Raw genomic sequence first — 25,239 nt, forward strand, 5'->3', positions numbered from 1 at the left:
AAATACAATGCATTTTACATTTGGAATGCAATCAGTTCATTTGCATATTTACAGTCACCTGGTTTGCTGTGTCAGGACTCCTTTTGCAACTGAATTCCTTGCATTTCAACACTAAAATGTATGAATTTATTGTAGTGCCCTTGTTAGTGGATACCAGGCCGGGGGCACACCTGGAGCAGCAGATTAAGGGCCTTATTTAGAGCTTGGCGGACGGTATACTCCATCACAAATGTGGCAGATGTCTCTGCCACCGTACTGCAAGTGCATTATAGCCTGTGGCACTTGTAATACCACGGTCAGATTTTTACAGAATAGCCCTTTCGTCAAACTCTAAATAAGAGCATACATCAGTGAGAATGGGTACACCATTGGCACCCTCCATTACTTGAGTCGGCTAATGATAGGAAACATAATTTAAAAGCAGAGACTGATCTGTGAAAAATTAGAAAAATGGAGATTGCAGAGTTCTTTGTGCCTTTTGTCCTAAGCACACTGGGCCTCGTTTACAGTTTGGTAGAAGAGTACACGGCACCTTGACCACGAACCCCTGGGACCGCCTGCTTTATTTTGAATGAGGCAACCCATCAGTTTTCTATTTAGAGCAGATGGTCTGATGTCCTTTTTTTCTGTCTGTCGCCAGGTAAAAACGGATGGTCACAAACAAAAACAAATGACCGCCCACCTCCTGGGAGAAAACTCTCAGGATGTGGGGGCCATTAGTATATTGTTTCTTAGAAACACACTTCTGCTTTGGGAGTTTGTTTCTAAAAAAACAAAAAAGTTTGGTGAACTGCTGTTTAAAATACAGAGTTGCCGCAACAAACCTTTACAACCTTCTAGAGCTGCCATGGTGGCAGCTGGTGTAAATGCACAGAGGTCACCACTGGACTGGCAGAGAGCTCAGAATATGACGTCTTCTGTCGTCAGGGTGGAGTATGTAATGTCCTCCTCCACCCTGACGGTATGAGTAAAGACTGTCAAGGGCTAAAACACCTCATAATCAAATTAAATATAATGCACCAAATAAACAATGAAATTTTTTTTCTGATCAAAGGAATAAGATGACACATTGAGATAAGCTTTCGCCAGTTGACATTTGTGTGTGTCCCACAGGTGAGACGTTGGAATTTTAGCAAAGCCAACTCCAAATTTCATCCATAAAATGTTGATAAATTGAGTAGTGTAACACAGCAGTCCTTACCTGTTTTACATTGCTGACTTGTTCCTCCTTTTCAGAGAGCTTTTCTACTATCATTGCGTGGCATTCCTCTTTTTCTACGTTTCGTTTCTTCTTTACTTCTAACTTCGCGTTCATCTTTGCGATCTGCAAAAAAATAACATTCCTTTGAAGCCTGGGCCTTGTGAAAATGTTAAAGAGCATTCCACTATAGCACACTTTAGTTTCCTTCGATAATGAACAGGATATCATAGTTACATATACTATAATGATGGGAGCATTTACAAACGCCTCCTACTGACATGGGCAATGAAAGAAAGACTCATCAAAACTGTTGGGAAGCCTCAGAATATTCTTGTGAATCACAAAAACTAGTTTTTATTAGCTGAAAATATCAATCAGAAAGACACAGTGTTGTTGAATCGTTGTCCTTTATATTTACTTGTAGCCTTATAACTCGTACACCATGCCCATCAGGAGGACTGAGCGCTGTAGAAAACCAATAACACAGGCGTGCAACAAGTGAGAAAAGCGTAATTTAAGAAGGAAGTAGCCACATTTTTGGGTTATTGGTTGACTGGGGTGTGAGCCCTGGTCAAGCAGCAACCACATTTCTAGTCAGGGTAAGGCACAAGCAAACTCCAAATTAACCTGTGCTCAACCCCCTGGTAGCTTGTCACAGAGCAGACAGGTTTAACTTAGAGGCAATGTGTAAAGTATGTGTGCAACACTTCAAAAAGTAAAACAGTGAAAACACCAAACACAAAGTATCCCACACCAGGTTAGAATAATAAAGCAAAATGTAATAAATATAGCAAGACAAAAATGACAAAAATCTAATTAGTAGACCCAGAGCTCTGTTTTTTCAAAGAATTAACTGTAAAATAGCACATAAAAGCATGGAGTGGCAACCAGGGATTTCTGGTCACACTGGACCAGGTCTAAGTCCAATGTTCAAGCCGACCTTGAAAGAGTGCAGGACAGATACAGTCCCAGATTTGTCCAGCTAAAGGTTTACAATCTCAAGTTTTGTGCCAAGTATCCTGCTCGCATGGAAGAAGGTCTCCAGGAGGAAGAAGAGTGTCAATGGCGGTCGTCTCAGGCCGGAGGCACTAGAAGACCGGGTGTTCCACCAAGAGATCAAAGAGCAAATCACCACATACTTTACAGACAATGCAAACTCCACAGACTCCAGGTTGACTGAATGGGAGACCTTTAAGGCAGTGATTAGGGGGCTCTGCATGGCATTATCCATAGGGGTACGACATACACTACTGACTGACGTAGAACAGGCAGACCGAGCGCTGAGGGAGGTGGAAAGCAGATGCCCTTCCAATCCAGACCTCCGTCAAGAACTGCTCGAGGCAAAGGAGGAGGTGGCCGTACAGGAGGAGAGATTGAGGTGCTTTGGCTACTGGGCATACTTTGGCTACAGAACGCACGTGGAGTGAGACAAGGCGGGTACACTGCTGGCGTGGCTCGCTAACCCCACCCGCAGGGAGAACACAATCTTAGAACTGACAGGGCCGGAGGGGCGACATATATACCAGCAGGACGACATAAATGACAGTTTCCGCTGTTACAACGAGAGACTTTATAGGAGCGCTGGGCCCAACGGGGAGGGGGACATAGAGGAATACCTGGCAGACCACCCGATACAAGCCCTGACAGACGAAGACGCAGAACTCCTAGGAGCCAAAATCTCTGAACGTGAAATTCGGGTAGTTATTAAGGCACTGGCGAGAGGGAAAACACCAGGCACGGACGGGCTCCCCAAGGAGTTCTATGTGGCATACGCAGATGAACTGACCCCCAGGTTTGTCGAGATGTACGCAGAGGCAAAAGAGAAGGGCCACTTGCCGGGTACAACTCGGGAAGTGGTGGTAATAACGCTGTTGAAGCCGGACAATCACCTTTGGAGTGTGAAGCATACAGGCCATTGTCGATGCTCAACCTCGACTTTAAAATCCTAAGTAAAATACTGGCAACGCGCCTACTCCCCTACATGATATCTCTGGTGCATCAGGACCAGGCAGGCTTTATCCCTCACCGGACTACAACCCTAAATATCCATCGACTACTGTCCATTATCGAACTAGGGACGACGGCGGAGCAGAGAGGGGCAGTGTTCGCCATTGACATGGAAAAGGCATTTGATAGCCTTGAATGGGGGTCCTTGTATGCAGTACTAAACAAAATGGCATAGGGCTGGGATTTACACGCTGGGTGCAGCTACTATATACTGACCCGGTGGCGAGGGTCCGCACTAGACGCACAATTTCGGAACAGTATCAGGTGGAGAGGGGGACGCGCTAGGGTTGTCAACTCTCCCCACTACTGTTTGCCTTGGAAGTGGAGTCATTAGCCTGCATAGCGAGATCTGGAGGGGCGTATCGGGGAATTCCGGTGGGGGAACTACAGCACCAAATAGCGCTGTATGAGGATGACCTCCTTCTATTCTTACACGATGCAGAGGAAGATCTGCCGGGAGCAAAGGCTATGATGGAGCGCTTTGGCTCCTTGTCGGGGCTAGGAGTGAACTGGCTGAAGTCCAAACTATTCCCCTTGGTGAGGGATGGGAGGCCCCCCTGAACTTGGGGAACCTGAGGTGGGAACCACGCTGCTTCCGCTATTTGGGAGTCCACATATTCCACTCTATGGAGGATGTTAAGGAAGGCAATCTAGGGAGGGCGCTCCTCTCGCTTAAAGACACTATGGCTTTCTGGGGGAGACTTCCCATCTCGGTGATGGGTCGCATCTCTCTACTTAAAATGATGGCGCTTCCTCTAATGCTTTACTTCTTTGTAACACTCCCGATTTGGATATCAGTGGCCTGGCTCCGAGAGCTGGACTCCTGCTGGTCGGCCTTCATAATGGGGGCAGGACGCAGACGGGTAGCCCTTAATACGTTAAAGCAGCCCAGATTGGGGGGAGGCATGGCAATGCCTGACATGGAGGCCTACTACTTAGCAGGACAACTGCAGAGGTTCACACAGTGGGTGGCGAGAAGCAGGAAACTGGACAGGGACGTGCCTTCTTTCGCTCCGGACAGGACTGCTGTGTTCCGAACCCTGCTAAGGACGGTCAGGCCTCAACAGATCTGCAGCAATGAACATAGAGTGATAAACCATTGCCGGGGCAGATGCCTGCAGAAAACCAGAACAAGGCACCCATATTCTCCAGGAATGGCGCTGCCGCTGTTGGAAGCCCTTCCCCATGGAGGACAGTGGCGGGGCCTGGATGATTGGGTTGAAGCAGGAGTGACAAAGGTTGGGGATCTTTTCCGAGTCGGGGAGCTTCTCTCCTTTGAGGACGTCAGCGCTGACTGGGACATACCACAGGGGCATTTTCTACTATACAGGGCAGTCACAGGAGCGATGAGATGACATTGGGGAGCGGGGACGACAGAACCGCCGCAACACATCACATGCAAATACATAAGCTTGGCTGGTGGAACCATCAAGCTGTGGCTTGCCTCTATAGAGCCATAGGGCGAGACTCCATACAACCGTTGGACAGACTAAGACACAAATGGGGGGACGACATTGACAGGCCACTAGACGACAAGGACTGGGACAATATCTTAGAACGAACTGCCAAAGTATCTCGAAACGCCTGGTTTAGCCTAATAAGTTTTTATATATCCATCAAGCTTATCTAACTCCAGAACGTATTAACCGCTACTTTGATGGTGCAGACGCTCGATGCCCGAGGTGTCATGAGCAGAGGGCAACTTTTGTGCATGTGGTGTGGAGCTGTGCCTGCTTAACGCAGTACTGGCAGGAAGTGACACAGGTGACAGCGAGGGTGATGGAGAGGGTGGTCCCCGGCACACCTGCCCACGTACCGCTCCATTTGTTTCCACACACTGCCAAAACTAAAACCACAGCTAGGTTCCAGGACCTGGCATTTATCCTGGCGAAACGAGAAGTTACCAGCTGCTGGAAGAAACCAGAGGACCTCAACGTGCACAGATGGAAACAAGAGCTGGTGAAATGGGCGGGTTGTGAGGCCAGGGTCCTACTTAGGAATGCACAGCGTGGAGTGGGCAAGCCGGAACAAGCCCAGGCATGGGAGGGGCTGATGGCGGACTTAACAAGGGATGGCAGGGAATCGGAGGCTTTCACTCCAGGAATCTCTGACAAAATATAGATTACAAAAATATCGATATGCTATCTCTAACAAGGTAAGTACAAAAATATAGGAAAAAAATATCGATGTCAAAAATATCGTTATTAAAAAAATATCGTTTTTATTAAAAAAAATTAATATAAATAAAATAATACTTATAAATGTAATAAATATAGTTAAAAATATGTTATACTATTTAAAATTAATAAATAATACATACTTTTTTTAAATGTAATAATATAAATATATCACATAGTATATACTTCCTTGATACTAACTTTTAAAAATAATTTTAATAACATAAATAAATAAAAATATTATAAATTACAAATAAATGTATACATATATATACATAGAAATATTAATACAAATAAAAATTAATAAAAATGTAAAACAAATTAAAAAATGTAAGTAAATGTTGGATAGCGTAGGGGTAAAAATTACTATTCCCACTCTAGAGAGTGCAACAGTAGGGAAAGTGTTGGATAGCGTAGGGGTAAAAATTACTATTCCCACTCCAGAGAGTGCAACAGTAGGGAAAGTATTGGATAGCGTAGGGGTAAAAATTACTATTCTCACTCCAGAGACTGCAACAGTAGGGAAAGTGTTGGCTAGCGTAGGGGTAAAAATTACTATTCCAACTCCAGAGAGTGCAACAGTAGGGAAAGTGTTGGATAGCGTAGAGGTAAAAATTACTATTCCCAATCCAGAGAGTGCAACAGTAGGAAAAGTATTGGATAGCGTAGAAGGTAAAAATAACATACTTAAAAATAAATGAATAATTTAAAATAATAAAAAAATTAATTTTTAAATAAATATAAACTATTTACAAATACCAATACATAATTATTAAAAACATGATTAGCAATAAATAATTAAGTAAAAATAAATGAATAATAAATACCAATTAATAATAATAAATTACAAATTAATAATTAACACTAATATAATTAACAAAACAATGAATTAAAATAAATTATTACTTAATTACATTTAAATTACTTCCCACCCTATTCCCCTATAAACCCATAACCCGCTACAGAACATGATTATCAATTAATCAATTAATTAAAGTTAATTACCAATTAATAAAAATTAATTACCAATTAATTACAATTAATTTATAATTCCTAATAATTAATAATTAACTAATTTATTATAATTAAATTACTTCTCACCCTAGTCCCCTATAAACCCAGAACCCGCTACAGTACTAAAATACAAAATTTCCTTAAATTATTTAAATTACATAAATACAAATTAAATACATAATAATATACATAAAAATCATAACAAAATCGATATTAGTAACATCGATATTACTAACATCGATATTAGTAACATCGATATTAGTAACATAGATATTACTAACATCGATATTAAACATATTGGTATAACTTACCTTCTATATTATGTCCCTTCGATATTTAAACATTATTGTATGTCGATATTTAAAACTCGATATTTTGTCTGCCTATCCACCCCAGAGAGACCCCCACATCTAGAGAACCCACAGGGACCAGATTAGGACAGAACAACTCAGTAGAGTCAGAGGACTGGGAGGGTTCCACGGCATTGACACACACACAGGAGAGGAAGGGGGTTGAGATGGAAGATCCCGGCACAGCACCATTACCCACACCTCGAGCGCAAGAGAGTCTACTAACTGAGCTAAATAGTAGTCGAGGGGAGACAGCAGTGCAGGGAGGAAGGAGGAGGGGGAGGTTTAGTTATTGTTGGGGGAGAGGGGAGGGGGGAATTTCTTGTATATGTGCTGTACTGATATTAGATAGCAATGTGACTGTTATAACCAAACATTTGCGAATGGGACAAAATAAGGGTAACGACAAATGCAGTTGCTCAGTTGTGTTTCTTTTTTCTTTTCTATTGCACATTGACACCCTGGAAAGGGTTATGCTGTACAACATGTAAAAGGCAATAGAATTTGTTTACAAAAAAAGAGTGTCACTGGCGGTCAGTGGGGCGCAAAGAGCAGGCCAGGCTTCGCAAACAGGCTTGCTGGAGCTTCACAGTGGCCGTCCACGAGGGCGAATAGTGCTTGCTGTGGGAAGAGACAGGCTTGAGGCAGCTAGTACTGATTTTCAGTGCAAGCGGCGCGGTTCAGGTGCAAACGGGTCCATTTGTGGTTGAAAAGAATCCAAAAGTATGGATTTGGAGCCAGCTCAGCCACACCAAATATACATTGTGAGAGGCACTTCGTGTGAGTCAGGAACTCATTGAAGAAGGGTCCAGGAGCTGTGGGGAGCTGTTATGTCCCCGAGGCTCAGATCAGGAAGCCAGCAAACTAGCTCTTTGAGACACTCAGGAGTCCTGGATTCAAGATGGGTTGCAGGCCCAGTTGTACTTCCCCAGGCAAGAGAGCAGCAGGCAGCAGGTAAGCATAGCAAGGCAGAAGCTCCTTCAGAGTAACAGTCCAGCCTACAAGTGTGCTGAAGAGGTGGTGTCTGAGGTGCTTCTTTTATTCACTGGTGCCCTGGTTCTGGAAGGTGGGTGAAGCTTTGAAGTTCATGGAATTCCCTGTCTCCCCTGCCCTGGCTCCAAGCTGGCACGGTGTAGAGTTGGTAAGCCCTTTGTGTGGAGGCAGGACACAGTCAATTCAGGTGTAAGTGAGGCTGGACCCAAGGGTTCCCTCTCACCCCACCAGTGATGGCCCATCCAGTCACACCTAGGCTCCCATTGTGTGTGGCTGTCTAGGAGGAACACACAAAGCCCATCTGTTAACTAAACTCAGTCATGTGGCCAGAGACAGACAGCAGGCACGAAATGGCTAAAGCAAGAAAATGTCAACTTTTTCGCTGATCCTCTTATAAAGCACTCTGATACCTCCGGGTCTAGCCAGCGCTATATAAAACTTTTCAAATAAATAAATAAAAGTCAGTGTGAATTGGGGGGTTTGGCCCTTACTTACAACCCCTTGTGCCTTAGACAATTGTATAAACAAAACAAAATCAGGCGTTTGTGAGATTTAAACACATCTTTACTTATGCATGAGGTACATTTTACTCAATAATCATGACCTCAAATTTGTTGTAGTAATGAATGAACACAAAAGTTTTTAAACTTTCAGTTTTTGATTATCAACAAAGTCACGCAACGCATCACAGTCCCCTGCGAGGCTGCGCTGTGTTGCGTGACATGCAAACACAACAATGATGGACAGAATGTGGATCAATGTCACACATTCACCCCAGTCCAAAGATCTGGGCCCAAATCCATCGTTTTTCCACTCCACAGTGTTGCGTGACATGACGGGAGCAGCAGAGCACCATATTTTCATCAATATGGATATCTCCTCCCCTTTCCCATGCGCGGATTACAACTGCCGTGCGCCATGCACACACCTTAGCGCTGCAGCGCTAGGGTGTGTGCATGAATCCAGCATAAGTTTTGGAGAGCAAGGGTAGCCTTCCAGTACAAAATACTATGCTCGACATAAGGGAAAGATTTTCCAACTTTGTAGGCGTGCTGCACAGTGCAGCACGCATGCAAAGTCGGAAAAGGAAGGAGAAATGAAAGCATTTCTCCTTCCTTGCGCCTAGTTGAAAAGGGTGCAGTTTTCTCGCGCCAAACCCAATCTACTGTTTTAGTAAATTGAGTTAAGCGTGAGAAACCGTTAGTGGTTGCATGGGATCGCCCATGCTCCACCCTTGGTACACCCCCATGGCGCAAAGTAACGCGAAGCAGCGCAAAGCGCTGCTTCACATTACTTTTACGCTATTTCCAGCGCTAAACAAGTTTAGTGCTGGAAAGTAAATTACAAAAAAAGATTTTGTGTCGTTTTACGTCACTTTTGTGACGCAAACACAGCGCAAAAGTTTAGTAAATCTCCCCCTTGGTGTGATAAAAGAAAGGACAATCCACATTCAACTCGATGATATACAGTGAAAAATATTTGAAAAACATGTATGAAATATGGAAAAATAAGTCAAATATACATTGTGATAATGCAAACTTTTTACATGAACTAGGCTTAAAATTGCATCTTCACCAATTCAAGATTTTACAAGACTAGAGCATTAAATTAACAGAAAGTACTATTAGTACTGTAACGTATAAAGGGTCCAGCAGTATCTAATTTGTTTATTTATTTGAAAAGTTTTATATAACGCTAGCTAGACCCGGAGGTATCAGAGCGCTTTACAAGAGGATTAGCGAGTTACACGTTACATAGTTACATCAGTTAAATCAAAGAATCACCGAGGGAGGAGCAGGGGGAGGGAAGGAAACGCAACGGGGGGATGAGGAAAACAATGGCAGGTGACCGGCTGGGTAGGTGACAGCCGAGGGGGTGAAACCAGGGCCAGACTCCTCTATAGCTGCATATGACTGCTCCACCGGGCATCAGCCAGGGTTGCTGGTGCCCCAAGGTAAGTACAGTTTTGGTATCAGCCCAGGGGATATTGTCAAAAGTCCATCAAAAGTTCCATCAAAGTTCCACCGGGCATGGGCCCTGTTGATTAGGCTCCATGGTGTGTACAATGCTCAAGGTTTCAATCGGGGGGCATCGTCGTAGATCAAATTGGTAGCACCCATCCCGGAGTTACTGGGAGGCCTTAGACTTAGTGTAGGGTTGATTTGCACTCGAAAGCAATGCTTCCAGAGGGCAGGCCAGTACAGCCATCTTAAGGTCAGGCATTTGAGTGTGTAGGACCGGGGTTGTAGGGCACTCAGCTGTTGCCCCAAGCAATTCTCTTGGTATGAGCATCCTGGGACCGGTTTCCGAGCATCACCTCTCATTAGTCAGGCTAGCTTGGATCCAGTGGTGCAAAGCATGGGACCCACGTCTGGGCATATCCTTCCCACGCAGACTGGTCAGCAGAGGGTAAACAGCTTCTCAAAGCATCCTAGACCAAAGAAAACCCATATGAGAGTGAAAGATGCGAGTGGGTGTGTCTGTAAGAGAGTGTGTGCAAAGACCCTTAGAAAGAAAGAAATATCAACAGTTCATAGAATCAACATAATTTATTACAGAGATACGGAGTGAAAGAAGGGGTGGAAGATGGTTCAAGGAAAAAGAAAGTGGGACTGAGTCTTATAAAAAGGGAAAAAAGCAAGATGACAATTAGAGATCACAGAAAGAGATACTGTAAAATAAACCTGGAGGAGGGAAAAAGTGACAAAAAATAAATATGACTAGAAGACTGATCAGATGAAAGAAAAATAGTAAGACAGACCCACAGGAAGAGAGGATGAAAGAGTGTCTTGTTGAAAAAGAAATTTTAAATATAGCCCAGGAGATGGATCGAGTTTGAAATAGATTCTCAACATAAAAAGAGAAGGCAGAAGAGGAACCCACAGACTCATGGAAAGAAAGTGTAAATAAATGACCAAATAAAGGGAAAATAAAAGAGACTGACTGCAAAAGGGTAAAAGAAAGACTTGAAGAAAGGTAAAACAATGATTCACAGCAAGCAAAACGCAGTGCAAGGATGAAAGTTAAAGAAGTAGGGACATATACAAATTCAAAAGACCATTGATTTCGAAACCGCAAAAGTGTCTCTCAAAAGACAGATAGGTGGGACACACACACAGAAAAGGTAACTACATAGAGAAATGGTAAAAGAAAGACCATCAGAAAAAGAAAGAGTAACAGAGAGACTCCCAGAGAGAGACTCTCACAAAGAGCAATGGTAAAAATGAGAGCACCACAAAGAAAAAAGGTGGTAAAAGATAGCTACACAAATAAAAAGGGAACACATGGACCTGCAGAAAAAAAGATGTGCCATAACAAAGACCACAGAAAGAAAAAGGATGAACGAGATACCCTAAGAAAAGGAAAGGGTAAACTAGAGACCACAGAGGAAGACAGGGAAAAAGAGAGAACACTGGAAAATAAAAGAGTAAAAGAGACAAAGTAAATAAATAAAATCTCATGCTATGCATGCTTCTAACACCATTTCTCAAGCGTGGATTGTACAAATGAAGTATAAAATAGCAATTGGTATGATAATGTTGATATGGCTTTTGGCTACAGTTAAGTTTCATGTCCTGTTTTGTTTCTTGTTTTCTCTCTGCAGCAGTTTTGAAAAAGGTCCTAGGGCAGAGTGTAGTGAAATACATGTAGACAAAAAAAAGAAGCTTTCAAATGAAATTGTGATAAGGATTAAGAACCAAGGCAAATTATAATAAGTCTCTCTGTGTTGGAACTGTTGGGTCAAGGCACACTACAAGAAAGGGTTTTGTTAAATGAAATGTCTACAAGTTATAGTCTTATGATTAGAAATAACAAGAACAGAAACGGTAACAGGCATAATTTGATTTTATGAACAAAATCCAGACAACACGACTAGAATAGTTTGTCATGCATTCTTTTGGTAGACGATTGAACATGCTAATATGAAACAAAATGGGAATATAAAATACAATTTGAGAAAAAAAACATACAATGATCTAACCTTTGTGATGATTCATCCAGAATTGACACAATATTAAAGTAACTAGGAGGAAAGCCACTTTGATGGGGACCACTAGCACCTCCAATAAGTAATCTCTTATAACAACTTCATATAACGCTTCATGTGACTGCAATAGGCTTGGGTATGGATTTTCCAACCAGCAGTATAAAAAGAGACAACCTATTAACTTCTTCAACTGAGTTATATAAAACGAAAAGTAACTAGGAGCCCATGTGACCCTATACCTGTGAAACATTGTACTGTTTAGTGAATGTTATTCTTTCCAGAAAAGGTTTACTAAGTACAATGAGACAACAGGAACAATTCCAAATGTAAGGCCTAAAATTTGCAAAGCATGTATGTAATTCTTCTTTAGTTCTCATTTAGAAGCTGGTAGATGGCTGGCAATCACGATAAGGACAATTTTTAGCTTGCAGTATTAAATCAACAATAGTCATTACACCACAGTCTTACACTGTTAATGCCACTATATACCACCAGCTAAATGTTGCTGTTAGAAGGATGGGAAATAGCAGGCAGTAAACTCAAATACACCAGGTTATCACCAACTTTCCACAAAACCACTAAACACACCAGTAATTAATAATACCACTAGTTATCAGCATATTATGAATGTATTTTTTTGGGGGGGGGGCGTGGCTTCATCACAGCTGTGAGCTATTTTTCATCACATACCTACAATTTTGTCATCAGACTGCTGCTTTTAATCTCCACATGTAGCAGAATACTTTTGGAACACAACCACATTCATAGGTGACAGCTTAATGCCCTCTTTAAAGCTCCAGCAGTGCCTGCCATCGTATCTCCTCACATGCTTTGTGCTAATGGCATAACTGTTACAACCTGTTGGTTCGTTCCGCCCACCCCTGCTCCCTGACCCCTGTTGGGTTTGCCCGCTGTGAAGCTTGTTGTAGAATGTTGGGAATGTTCTCCAGTGAGGAGAGTGGATGGCCAATAAATGAGTTGTACTATATCCAGCTGCGTCCTGTTTCTTCAGTACTTCTCAACTTCCAACACTGGCGACGGAACTGTGCAGGGGGCAGTTGTGGTCATCTCCCCTTTGTGTGCTCTCTCCACACAGCAGCGTACAAGGTCCTTGAAGTAAGGGATTTGGCATTGAAAGAACGAGATTTATTGTACTGAGTTCGTTATGGAGCGGTGAATGAACTTGACTTTTTATGTGCTTACGGAGAGAGAAGTGAGCCGGAAGACATTGAAGTGGGTCTCTCGAGAAGCCGTTTTAGGTGTGGAGCGTGTGGAATTTCTGACGTATAAGCTTTCTCAAACCCCTTACCTTGATGTTGAAGACAGCTGGCGTGAGCAGATTGACAGCAGGCTGAGGAAGTTTTCTGGCTGCGACCGTTTCAGTTTGTTGGCGGTAGTCCACCTGCGTTGTCCATGTCCCATATGCAGTCTATCCTGTGGCGTCTGCTGAGAAAATCCCTGCTCCACTGAACAGTGCTTGGGCATAGCGGTGCTGCGGAAGCTGAATCAAGTGACTCGTATTCCCTGAGTCCGTTTTCGGATAAGCGTTATTGTGGAAACTTGTGTGCCTAAGGAGCTTTGTCCGGGTATAGCAACGCCTTGGAGCTTCCAGCCCGCCCACCCCTGTCAGGCGTCAGGAGGCCGCCTTCATCCGGGGTTTATCGGTGTCTTACAACGGCGCCTGCGTAGTTGTCAGTTTCCCTTCCAAGGAAGAAATTGTGTCAGGGTGCCCTGTTTCTGTCAGGGAAGCATTGCCGGCGCACCAGGTGCAAAGGGCCGGTTTTCCTCAAGTCGACCCTGGGTTAGCGTGAACTTCCGGGTGCCAGTTTCTGCCTGAGAACTCAGAGAAGAATTTCAACTGACGCGCTGTTCAAGCACAACGAGGATCTCCTCAGAAGCCAGTTTATTGTGAAGTTACGAGCAAGTGGACATTAGTAAGAGCTGCGCAGCGCAGGAAAATTTGTCTGACTGTGGGTGTTCGCCTCATTTTAAAATAAAACGCCTGGCTGAAGGTCTATAGCGGATTGACCCACACATAACTTTCCTATATCCTTTTATCCAGTGACTTACTGTTCATGTTTTGGTCATATCTATAAGGGGGCTGTGTGCATTTCCTAGGGTGTATTTAAATCTTTGGTGCTAGTGTATTGTGGTTAACTGTACTAGCCCACCATGGCAGCAGCAAGCATGAATCAACCCCCGCCTTTCCTAAATGACATAGGGGAACCCGAGATAAGCTGGAAGGAATGGGTGAAGCTTTTTGAGTCTTACCTTATAGCAATTGGGGGTCAGAGGTTCAACTCTATAAGGAAACAACATATACTACTCCACAATCTGGGTGTGCAAGGGCGTAAAGTATATGAAAATTTACCTGTACCAGAGCAGGATGCAAATGCAGTGGGGGAAGTGGATGTGTTTGTGCAGACCATGGAAAAATTAGAGAAACATTTTGGGGATAGAATCAATGTAGTCTTGGAGCGCCATAAATTCTTTAAAAGAAGTCAAGGGAAACAGGAGTCAGTACAGAATTATATTGCAGTTCTGTGGGGACTGACTCAACTATGTGAATTTGGGGATCTCACCGACTCCCTAATAAGAGATCAATTGGTGAGGTGTACCAATAATCCACGTATCCAGGAGAAGTTGTTGGCTAAGAATCCAGGGCTCAAGGAAGCTGTTGAAATAGCAAAGTCAGTGGAGCATACAGCAAGGTGTGTCAAAGAGATGAGGCCAGAAGGGGAGGTAGTGGCTACCATAAGTGATTCTGAGGAGAGATTAGATGTGTACAAAATGAAGTTTAAAGAAAATGCCAGTACCAAGGTAGAGCACAGAGAGAAGAGCCCTAAGTGTTACCGGTGTGGCAGTAACAACCATTTTGCTACCTATTTCCAATGCCCTGCCAGGTATGTCACTTGCAAGAAATGTAATAGAAGGGGGCATTTTGCCAGGGTGTGCCGCGATGGCGAGTTACACTCAAGAGAAAACGAAAGAGGTACTGAAAGGGGTGCTAATAGAGAAGTAAAATGTATTGAACAAAAAATGGAAAAGTTTATTTTGCAGGTAAAAGACATTGATGACACTGTGAATTCCATTTATCCTAAATGTGATGTATTAGTTAATGATGAACACATTGAAATGTTCGCTGATTCCTGTTCTCCTTTCACTTTGATTAATAAGGATGACTATGTTTCCATGGGGGAGAATAAGATTAGTGATTTAAAGAACCCTGATATTTATCCTTCAGGTTATAATAAGGGCAATATACCCCTGCTGAGAATGAAGGATGTGCAGATCCAATTCAAAGATAGGAAAACTTATGGGACAATATATGTAGTCAAGTATGATTCAAACCTTTTGGGATGGGTTCACCAAAAGGAGTTGGGAATCATATTGGACCCCAATAGTCCAGAACAAGTTTTGCTTACTGAAAATTTTCCGGGCAGTGAAACGATCTGTGATGAATTCTACCCACTTTTCAAAGAGGAGCTAAGATGCCTGCACAACTTCCAACATAGGATTAAGCTAAAGCTAAATGCCAAACCCGTGGTGCATGGCCTGCGCACTGTGCCCCTCAAACTGAAAGAGCCCCTAGAAAAGGAACTGCGCAAATTGTGTGACTTGGACATTATTCAACCAGTTGGCTGTTCTGAGTGGTTGGCCCCTATTGTTCAAGAGTATGTGTATCTGTCACAAAGCAGTCCACGGACAGGCGCCAGCCTATGTAAAAGAAAGGCTCAAGCTATACGAACCAAAGCGTGCCCTGCGATCGTCCGGATCTTTCCTGTTATCCTGTCCACGCTTCAAGTTAACAACTAAAGGAGGCAGATCTTTCTCAGTTCAGGCACCAACCATCTGGAACAAGTTACCGGAGGCGTTGCGCTTGGAACCTAACCTCCTTCACTTTAGAAAGTCCCTGAAAACCTTACTCTTCAGGGACGCTTTTCCATCCCAATAATCGGCTATAAGATCAGACACCCCCGTATTTTTTTATTCCATCTTTGTTGCTGTACTTGGTCAGTAGCGCTTTGAGACCTGTCGGTGAGTTGGCGCGATACAAAACACAGTTACAAATTACAAATTACAAATTACAAATTGTTCTTGCAGCCAAATCCAATGGGGAAGGAATCCGCCTCTGTGTGGATTTGCGCAGTTTACATGACTGTATCTGGGTGGAGAGACACCCTTTGCCAGTCATAAATGAGATGCTAAGCACCATGGGCCCTGCAAGATATTTCAGTGTAATAGATTTTTCCATGGCGTACCACCAGATTGAATTGCATCAAGGCCACTCACGGCGTTTATTACACCGTTTGGAGCTTTTATGTTTAAAAGAATGCCGTTTGGCCTTGCGTCAGCGGCAGCCATTTTCCAAAGAGTCATGCAGAAGATCCTCGAAGGAGTAGAACACACCATGTGTTTTCAAGATGACATTTTGGTTTATGGTAAAGACTCAGAAGAACACGATAATGTTCTAAGGCAGGTTTTCAGAAAACTCATGGATGCAGGACTTACTGTCAAAAAGGATAAGTGCAGGATTAAGGTGAAACAAGTCGAATATCTGGGCCATTCCATCACAGAACAAGGTTTCAGACCTAAAGGAAGTTTAATTCGTGCAGTGAAGGAGGCTCCGAGTCCACGTAACAAAGAAGAACTCAAATCCTTTTTGGGGCTCATGGAGTACATGTCTAAATATGTGGACAATTTTGCAACAAAGTGTGAGCCAATGAGAGAGATGCTAAAAAAAGACAAGGACTTTGTGTGGAGTGAGGAGCAAGAGGCTGTAGCTATCGCTCTAAAGGAGGATCTAATCAACTCCCCAGCGCTTGGTACGTTTGATCCAACCAAAAAAACCATGGTAGTGAAGAAAAGGTGATTGCCTATGCGTCCAGGAGCCTTTCTCCCCCGGAGAAAAACTACTCTGTAATTGAACGAGAAGCCCTGGCGTGTTTTTGGGCGGTCAGACATTTCAAGTTTTTTTTGTGGGGGTGAGGTTCACGATACGGACGGATCACAAGCCCCTCATATATGTATTTTCGGTGAAAGGCCTGGAAAATTGTACCCCACGGATCAGCAGGTGGATTCTGGGATTAGAACATTATAATTTCAAAGTCGAACATGTGCCAGGCAAAGAAAATACAATTGCAGATTTCCTCTCGAGATCACCGCTACCAGAGGAGGAAGAACCTGAGGAGGCTCTAGACAGCCCAATAATGATGATGAATTTTCCTGCCATCACAGAGAAAGAGTGGGAAGACAGTATGAGGAAAGACAAAGAACTCAAGGTGCTAATGGAGCAGGTCAAGGAAGGATGGCCCAACAAGAAAAGGGACGTGGATGCAGAGCTAGAAGAGTTCTGGGAAGTACGGAATGAATTGAGTGCCATCGGAGGGAAAGTGTACCGGAATAACAGAGTAATTCCGCCCAGAGAATTACGGAAAAGAGTCATAGACTTGGCGCACGAAGGCCATCTTGGGCGTAGTGCCACAAAAGCTAGAGTGAGAACGAATTTCTGGTTTCCCAAAATGGACAACATGACGGAGGAAGCTGTAAAGGAATGTGGAGCATGCGCCAAGAGTGACAAGTCTAAAACAATACACAAGTCTCCACTTTCTCCGGTAGGTGTTCCAACCAAGCCATGGAGGAAGTTGGCTTTAGACATCATTGGACCCATGCAAATGCTAGGTGTGCAAAAAAAGTTCATGTTGGTTCTGATTGACTACACCTCTCACTGGGTGAAGCAAAAATTTGTGCACAACATCAACACCAGAGCAGTAATCCAATTTCTGAAAGAGGTGTTTTGTGAAGAAGGTATACCCTCCACATTAGTTACCGACAATGGGGTACAATTCACCTCCGAGGAAATGCAGAGTTTTCTGGAGATTTCAGGCGTCAGACATGAGACCACAGCTCTCTACTGCCCCAAAGCTAATGGTATGGTGGAGAGAGCAAATAGGGTCATCAAGGAGAATATCCAGCTGGCCACTGTTAATGGGCAAGATGTTGAGAATTGTTTGAGAGAATGTCTGTGGGCTTACCACACGGCGCCCAATAAAATAACTGGGGTCTCTCCTTTTGTGTCTTTACGTGGCAGGGAGCCCAGTACCAAGTTTAACCCCTGTTGGTTAAATGGGGGCGATGTCAGGGATGTTGATTGGGAGGAGGCAGGAGAGAAGATGAAACAACATCAAACTAAGTACAAACAGTGGTACGATAAGAAACATGGTGCGAAGTTTCAAAGGTGGGAAGTGGGGGACATGGCGCAAGCCAGAAGGAACACCAAATTGGGAACTGACATCAGCAAATTCTACTCCCCCAGTAGGATTGTCAAAGTGTTACAAAATGTTGTACAATTTGAAAATGGTCAATGGTGGAGTTTTGACCACATTGTAAAAATGCAGTCATAACTTTTTCTTCGCAGGAACAATTTGTTGTCTCCTTCTGGGAGCACATCTAGGTGGGTGAACCTTTCCTTTTTGTACGCCCCATGGGTACTTATTATAAGGAAGGGAGATGTGTTACAACCTGTTGGTTCGTTCCGCCCACCCCTGCTCCCTGACCCCTGTTGGGTTTGCCCGCTGTGAAGCTTGTTGTAGAATGTTGGGAATGTTCTCCAGTGAGGAGAGTGGATGGCCAATAAATGAGCTGTACTATATCCAGCTGCGTCCTGTTTCTTCAGTACTTCTCAACTTCCAACAATAACCTTTTTCCCTAAATCCCTCATAAATCTCTCTGCTATTCTGTGTGCTGGGAAGTTTCATTTTCAACAATTTATCTCTATAAGTTTGCATTTCTATTTTCTGAAGCACTGCAATAGACTGCAGTTGGAAGTTTCATTTTCAACAATTTATCTATTCAAGTCGCATTTCTATTTTCTGAAGCATTGCAATAGACTGTGGTGTGAGACTGTTTAACCAAATTTTAACTGCAGCTCATCTGGAAATAATTCCCTTTATTTCATAATTTATATTTATGTATGGGGAAAACTAGGAATTAAAAATGACACACCTCTGGCATGGCACACTCTCCTAAAAACTATTTTCTTTACTGGAATACAATATGGAACATCAGAATATCTTATCTCAAGATTCTCATTCATCGACCTCCTGCGTCTCTGCAATTTCTTCTAAGCAACCCTCTAAAATGCCAACCACAGCTCCACTAACAGCAAACAAAAGGCCAGATAAAGATCCCCTATCACATTTTAAACCCATTTCCTCAGTCTATATTGAGCTCCTTTTAGATTTTATCTGAGCCATGAAACCCTATATGGGGGAAACTAATACAAAACGTCAGTGGCTGGACGACAAATGGTCCTTGATGGAAAATAGAGATGCGAACATAGAACATCAGATGCTTCCTATTCAAGATACTGCTCAAGATGTTACTCACCTCAAAGCGGAAGTGTCATAGCTTAAGAAAGTTACTGAAGATTAAGAAAATCGCAATAGGTGCAATAATCTTCACGTTTATAGTCTTGCGGAGGAAACAGAGGGTTCTCAACCTATTTCCTTTTTCCAAAATTTTCTCCCAAAAGTTTTGAACATGTCTGAATTCACTAAGCTTAACATACAACATGCCAATAGACTTGGTCATCGATGTGCCTCCTCATCACACGAACCTTGGGGTGTCAGAATATTTTTTCTGGAATATAAGGATCTTCTCACAGTTTTCAAAGCAGCAAAAACAAAAGGACATATTACTTGGTCAGAAAATCCAATATATTTTGTTCAAGATCTGGCTAAAGCTACAGCAGACAGATGGAAATAGATTTCTAGTTACGTTCCCTTGGAGCCAGATTCAAACTTTTCCATCCATGCTTCTTTAAAGTAACTTACAATAACAAATAATAACGTACGAAGATCCCTGCATGCTGCAGAAATGTATTGACAACTGTAAAATAGAAACAATGGACACTTCTAAATACCCCTTCACTTGAAGGCTCCATATAACTTTCTTTTTTATGTTTCACCTTGTTGTTGCTGTATTTTTTAATATCTAGGTTAACCTACTATTTAACTTCATATTTGTTTAGTCTTTCAAAGCTATATATTTGTATAAGATAATAATGTATATATTTTTCTTCACTTCTTAGGTACCCTCTTTTTGTGTAGTGTCCAGCAAATCCTCCTATTTTTATACCCAGATCTGTGGTTTCGATGTCTCCCCCTTCGGCTGACTTTAGAACCCGGTTGTTGTCATCTTTCCTTTTGTGGTTGCAGCACTTCCCATTTGTTTGTCCTGGTATTTGGTATGTCTTTTGTCTTATTTTGTTTCTGTCAACATCCTTATTTCTTTGATCCTTTTCATGTTTTCTTTTCTCTATCGGCATTTCCTTTTCTTTCCTTCTATTTTCATACTGTCTTCTAGGTTTTCTCGCTTCTATATTTCATATTCTTCATCTTGCTCCTTCTCTTTCAATGTGTTATTTTCTGTTATGTTTCTCTCTCTGCTAAGAAATGCATTGTTTCATTTTTTACTCTATTAAACAATTTATGTTATCGTTATTCTTCACTTATATAGTATGCTAATTTAACTGCAATTTTTTACTTATAACTTTACGCATTATTACTTGGAATGTAAAAGGGCTAGCTTCACCTATTAAACGACAAAGAGTTAGTACTCATTTAGCCAAATTAAATGCTGATATTGCTTTGTTACAGGGTATTCATGTTACTTAATTGGAGACCAAAAACCTTGCTAGACATTGGGTGGAATATGCAGTTGGAGTTGTAATTCTGTGTAGAAAATCCTTGGATGTTACCTTGCTATCACAAGAATCAGATAAAGAAGGCCAGTGGCTTGCCGTAAGATTACAAGTAAAATAATTACCAATATCTGTTTTTAATATTTATGAACCCACACATCCTGATAAAATATTTTGGCCCTCAATTACACACAAACTGATGTCCATTTCTGACGACTACTTCATTTTTGGTGGGGATTGTAATCTTGTAATGGATCCTTTTCTATATCCCTCCTCCAAGTCTTCTTTCGTCCCTTCTTACATGAACAAACAATTCAACCCAGCCATCAAACAAAGATCCCTTATTGATTCTGGAGAATTTGCAACCCCTTTTTACAAGGATATTCTTTTTTCTCGCCTGAACATTTCTCTCAAAATAGGATTGATCGCCTTTTTGTTTCGAAGCCCTTATCTCAACACATTTTACGAGTGAGATATGCATCATTTTAATTTCTGATAATGCACCTGTAATTCTAGATCTAGACCTCCTGCCCCCCAAAGTTAGACTTTGGTCCTTCAATACTTCTCTTTTATTGGATATCTCTTTCACACAATGTTTTGATACTTTTATAACATAATTTCTTTACTTTGCATGAATCTCCTGACTTATCATTTCCAAATATTTGTTATACATTCAAAGCTACTTCTAGAAATGTTATCTTTACTTATGTTTCCACCAAAAAGAGCATCAGATTTAAATAAACATAATAAATCCTTAGAACGGTCCTACTTCATACTTCATATCCAAAACTAAGACTTGTTTAGATAATTTAAATAAGGAAAAATTTGATGTCAATAAACTCTCCACAGAAGAGGCTAATTCTTATCTCCTTAAATCTAGTTCCAGATACGATGGTGGTCAAATTAAAGCAGGTAAACTCTTAGCAAATTATCTTAAAATTAAAAAATTAGCTAACTAAAATGGAAACTACTTTAAGAGAGGATTCCATGACTCTTTTAAGAGACAATGGTGTCCTCAATGAATTGACTAAATTCTATCAAAATCTTTATTCGTCTGAATTAGATATTCTACAATCTGATATTAACTCATATCTTTCTGCTATCTCTAAGGAATTCGATGTAACTTCTGATTTTTCTTCCCTTGATTCTTATATCACAACTTCTGATATTCGTACTGCCATTAACTCTATTAAAAAAGGTAAAGCTCCTGGGCCTGGTGGTTTTCCTATTGAATTCTACCTTCATTTCTCCAAACAGTTGATCTCTAAATTACATCGATTATTTACTTTCTTTACTTCTTCCAATTCTGCTACTGAGACATTTTAAGAAGTCATATTTGCCTTATACCAAACGATAATAATGATTATAAGTCATTCAAAAATTATAGACCTATTTCCTTAGTTAATTCTGATTATAAGAGTTTTGCCAAGATTCTGGCTTTACCCCTTGATCCTCTCCTTGCCAATTTAATTGGTCATGAACAAGCTGGTTTTGTTAAAGCTAGACAACTTTCTGATAATACCAGGCATTTCTTAGATGTTCTGAGTAAATCTAAAGCTTATAAATACTCTTTAGCAGCCATTTCCTCAGATGCTGAGAAAGCCTTTGATTGGATACACTTGACATTTTTATTCTCTTTACTTTCATAGCTTGGTTTTTTGGGAAAAGTTCGTAAACATATTCTCTCTTTATATTCTTCTCCATCCGCATTTATATTTGTCAATGGGCTAATTTCCTCTCCTTTTCTTTTACACAGAGGTGTATGAAAAGGATGACCCCTACCGCCATTTCTTTTTATTCTGACTCTTGAACCTTTTCTACCTAAAATTCGACAAAATAGTGCCATACAAGGATTCAAATATGAAGATAAACAAATTAAATTTTCAGTCTACACTAACGATATTCTTGTATATATGGCCTCTCCTGATTCGTCTCTACAAGCCTTCTTAAATGCAGTTTCCAATTTTGCCTCACTTTCATGTTATAAACTTTATTCTGACAAATGTAAAATCCTCCCACTTAACAAATGGTGTATCAAACATGATTTTCTCCCTTCAGGATTTTTTTGTAGCTCGACAAAAATAAATATTTGGGCCTCTGGTCTACTACTTCTATAAAATACACTATATAACTCAACACTACTACTTTACGGTCTATTTTATTTACCATACTTCACAATCGAATCAGCTATTTCTCTCCTGGAGGGGTAGGTTAGATTCTATTTAGATGATGTTAGTCCACATCCTTCTTTTCTATCTTTATGCAATTCTAATTGACTTTCCCAGTTCTAATTTAAAAAAAATTGGACAAAGATATACAAAGGCAAAAGCAGCAAGGATTTACTGAATTTCAGTCTTATCAAAAGCTTTCTTTTTAAAACAGTCGATACATTTTCAAGATGGCCCAACCACAATTCCATCTCCCTTATGGTCACAATTGGAGTTAACTTTTATTCAACCATTCTCCTTTGCAGAATTTATGTCCTGTACTCAACACCCTTCTTCCATGCCTCTTCCTATTCTCAAAAATGCTTGCAGAATATTACGTCCTTTTTATATTTCTTCTCTTTCACCTCTAGATCAATCCCTTCAATCCTTGATCTGAAATAATACATACATTAAACTTCATAATAAAACTATCTTTTGTAAAGTCTGGAGAAATAAAGGTCTATTATGGACTCATCAATTGATACATAACCACTCACCTATCTCTTTTTTGCAGGATCAATCCATCTTTCATTTCCCTCTTTCATATCAACACAAATTTCAGTCACTGACCTCTTCTAATTCTACCACATACCTTTCACTTTATTCACTACCCATTTCCCCTCTTCCTATTTCACCTATACCAACATTACTGCTAACTGCCCCTACTGCTTCTCATATGTATACCAACTTTACCTCCCCCAGTTGATAGACAAAAATCAACCCTAGAATTACAATTGGAAGCAGATCTTCACACCTCTTTCCTATTACCGTGTGGAACAAACTATGGCTTCAAATTCACAAGACATCACGTGCTGCCAGCACAACTCAAACACTCTTTTTTATTTATAACCACCTTCTAATCACTCCTGCTTCTTTTCACAAACTTGATAGCACCACTCCATCGTCTTGTTGGTCCTGTACGCATCAATTTCAGATAATAAACATATTTATTTGAATGTCCCACCAATTTTGGTTACAAGTATGGAAACAAATTAACTCTATTTTTCATACACATATATCATTTTCCTGTACTAATTTATTTTAGGTAGTCTTTCTGATGATTGGCATTGTTGTACTTTTAATATACAGATTGTAGACTTAATAATTGCAGTTGCATTTCAACAGATTACTAATAAGTGGAAGAATGCTCTACATATCTCTTTTCAAGCATGGTGGTATGAAGTTTGTTATAATCATAAACTAGATACAGCATATACTGTCCCAATGTCTCTAAATTTTAAACAAACGTCTCTCTGGTCTTCAGTAACCATTTTTATAGATACTTCCGTTTTAAAGACTTTTAACAATCAACCCTTAAATCATGAAGCATCTAAACCTCCTTGAATATATTATTGTTCTTATAAGAGCTTCCATTCTAATAGAAATATGTTTTGCTTTTTTGTTTCCCTGATAATGTGTACCCTTTAGTTTTTTGTAAATCCACTACTGTTTAAAATTATGCTAATTTCATTACATGAGAAGTGCTTTTAATTTTGCCCTATTTTCTTTTTTCCTCCCCCTTATCATGTTTTCTACATATAATTGCAAATATTTTCCTGTTCTATCTTATTATTATTCAAGCGTTTTCAGTATATTGTTATTATATAATATTGTGAACCTGCTTTTTGTTATTTCTCTTTTTCCTACTTAATAAACTTTACTTTTAAAACTTCAAAAATAAAAACACTACAGAATGTCATGATGTCACTTAGGCCCTCATTAGACACCTCTTTAACCTGCGTACATTTCTCCAGGTAAGAGCTGTAGAAATTTGTGGCAAAACCTGTGGGACTCCACTAATAAAGATTGAAACTATTTTAATAAATTTCAGAGGTGTGGAATTTAATAAAATATCTACTTGTCCATGGGGCAGGTTACTTCATAAATCTACTTGTCCTGTAACAAAATCCACTTGTCCCTTTGGTGCCATGCAGTGCGGCAACAAATTATGGCAGCAATCTCATTATATAATATCTCGGATATAGCCTCTCTGATTATGACAAGGTTCATACCATGGTAGTGTTCGAATACTTGCAATCCTCTTATGTTTCCACATTTCTGCAGATCTACATTCTGAGGCTAAAGGTAGTGGTAAGCAATGGTTCCAGGGTTAGAATGCCCTCTTGAGTCTGTGCAAACCTACTAACTTGCATGTTTTAAGGGTTTTAACAACTCTTCTCTAATCTTTTCCCATACTGAGAAATGTTGGAAATGTACTCCTGACAATGGCAGACGTAGACCTTCTTCCTGAGTTAGGAATAAAGTGGTTGGAGGGAAAGTGAACTTGCAAAGACTCAGATTTTCGCATGAGCAAATCCACACATGCATATTTGCTCATGCAGTTCACAAATATTTTCTAGGAGTACTATTTCTTGTACGACCGAAATTCTTGAAAATTCACGAAAGCCGCTTAGCTGCACTTAATGCAAGGACCTATACCATAGGTGCAGTTTTGATAATTTCTTTTATAATTTGGCCCCTAATTTGGTCTGGCGTCGACCATGACCTTTTGTGTTTATTAAAATTTTCGCTCTCTTTCTCTCTGTATTTGCTGGCTTCACTGTGAGTGACAGCATTCTGCTCTGTCACAAGGAGCAT

The 25,239-nt window shown here is 41.0% G+C and overlaps 1 protein-coding gene across 1 annotated transcript in view; it reads right to left on the reverse strand.

Annotated features, from left to right (window-relative positions):
• The window catches only part of CCDC175 (coiled-coil domain containing 175), a 414,158-nt gene that overhangs the window by 204,275 nt on the left and 184,644 nt on the right, over positions 1-25,239 (reverse strand). Inside the window, exon 6 of the mRNA XM_078660614.1 lies at positions 1,202-1,324. Coding sequence (XP_078516740.1) covers positions 1,202-1,324 — 123 coding nt within the window. The remainder of the gene's footprint in view (positions 1-1,201; positions 1,325-25,239) is intronic.

Source organism: Lissotriton helveticus, chromosome 9, assembly GCF_964261635.1.
Source record: "Lissotriton helveticus chromosome 9, aLisHel1.1, whole genome shotgun sequence".
Lineage (NCBI taxonomy): Eukaryota > Metazoa > Chordata > Amphibia > Caudata > Salamandridae > Lissotriton > Lissotriton helveticus.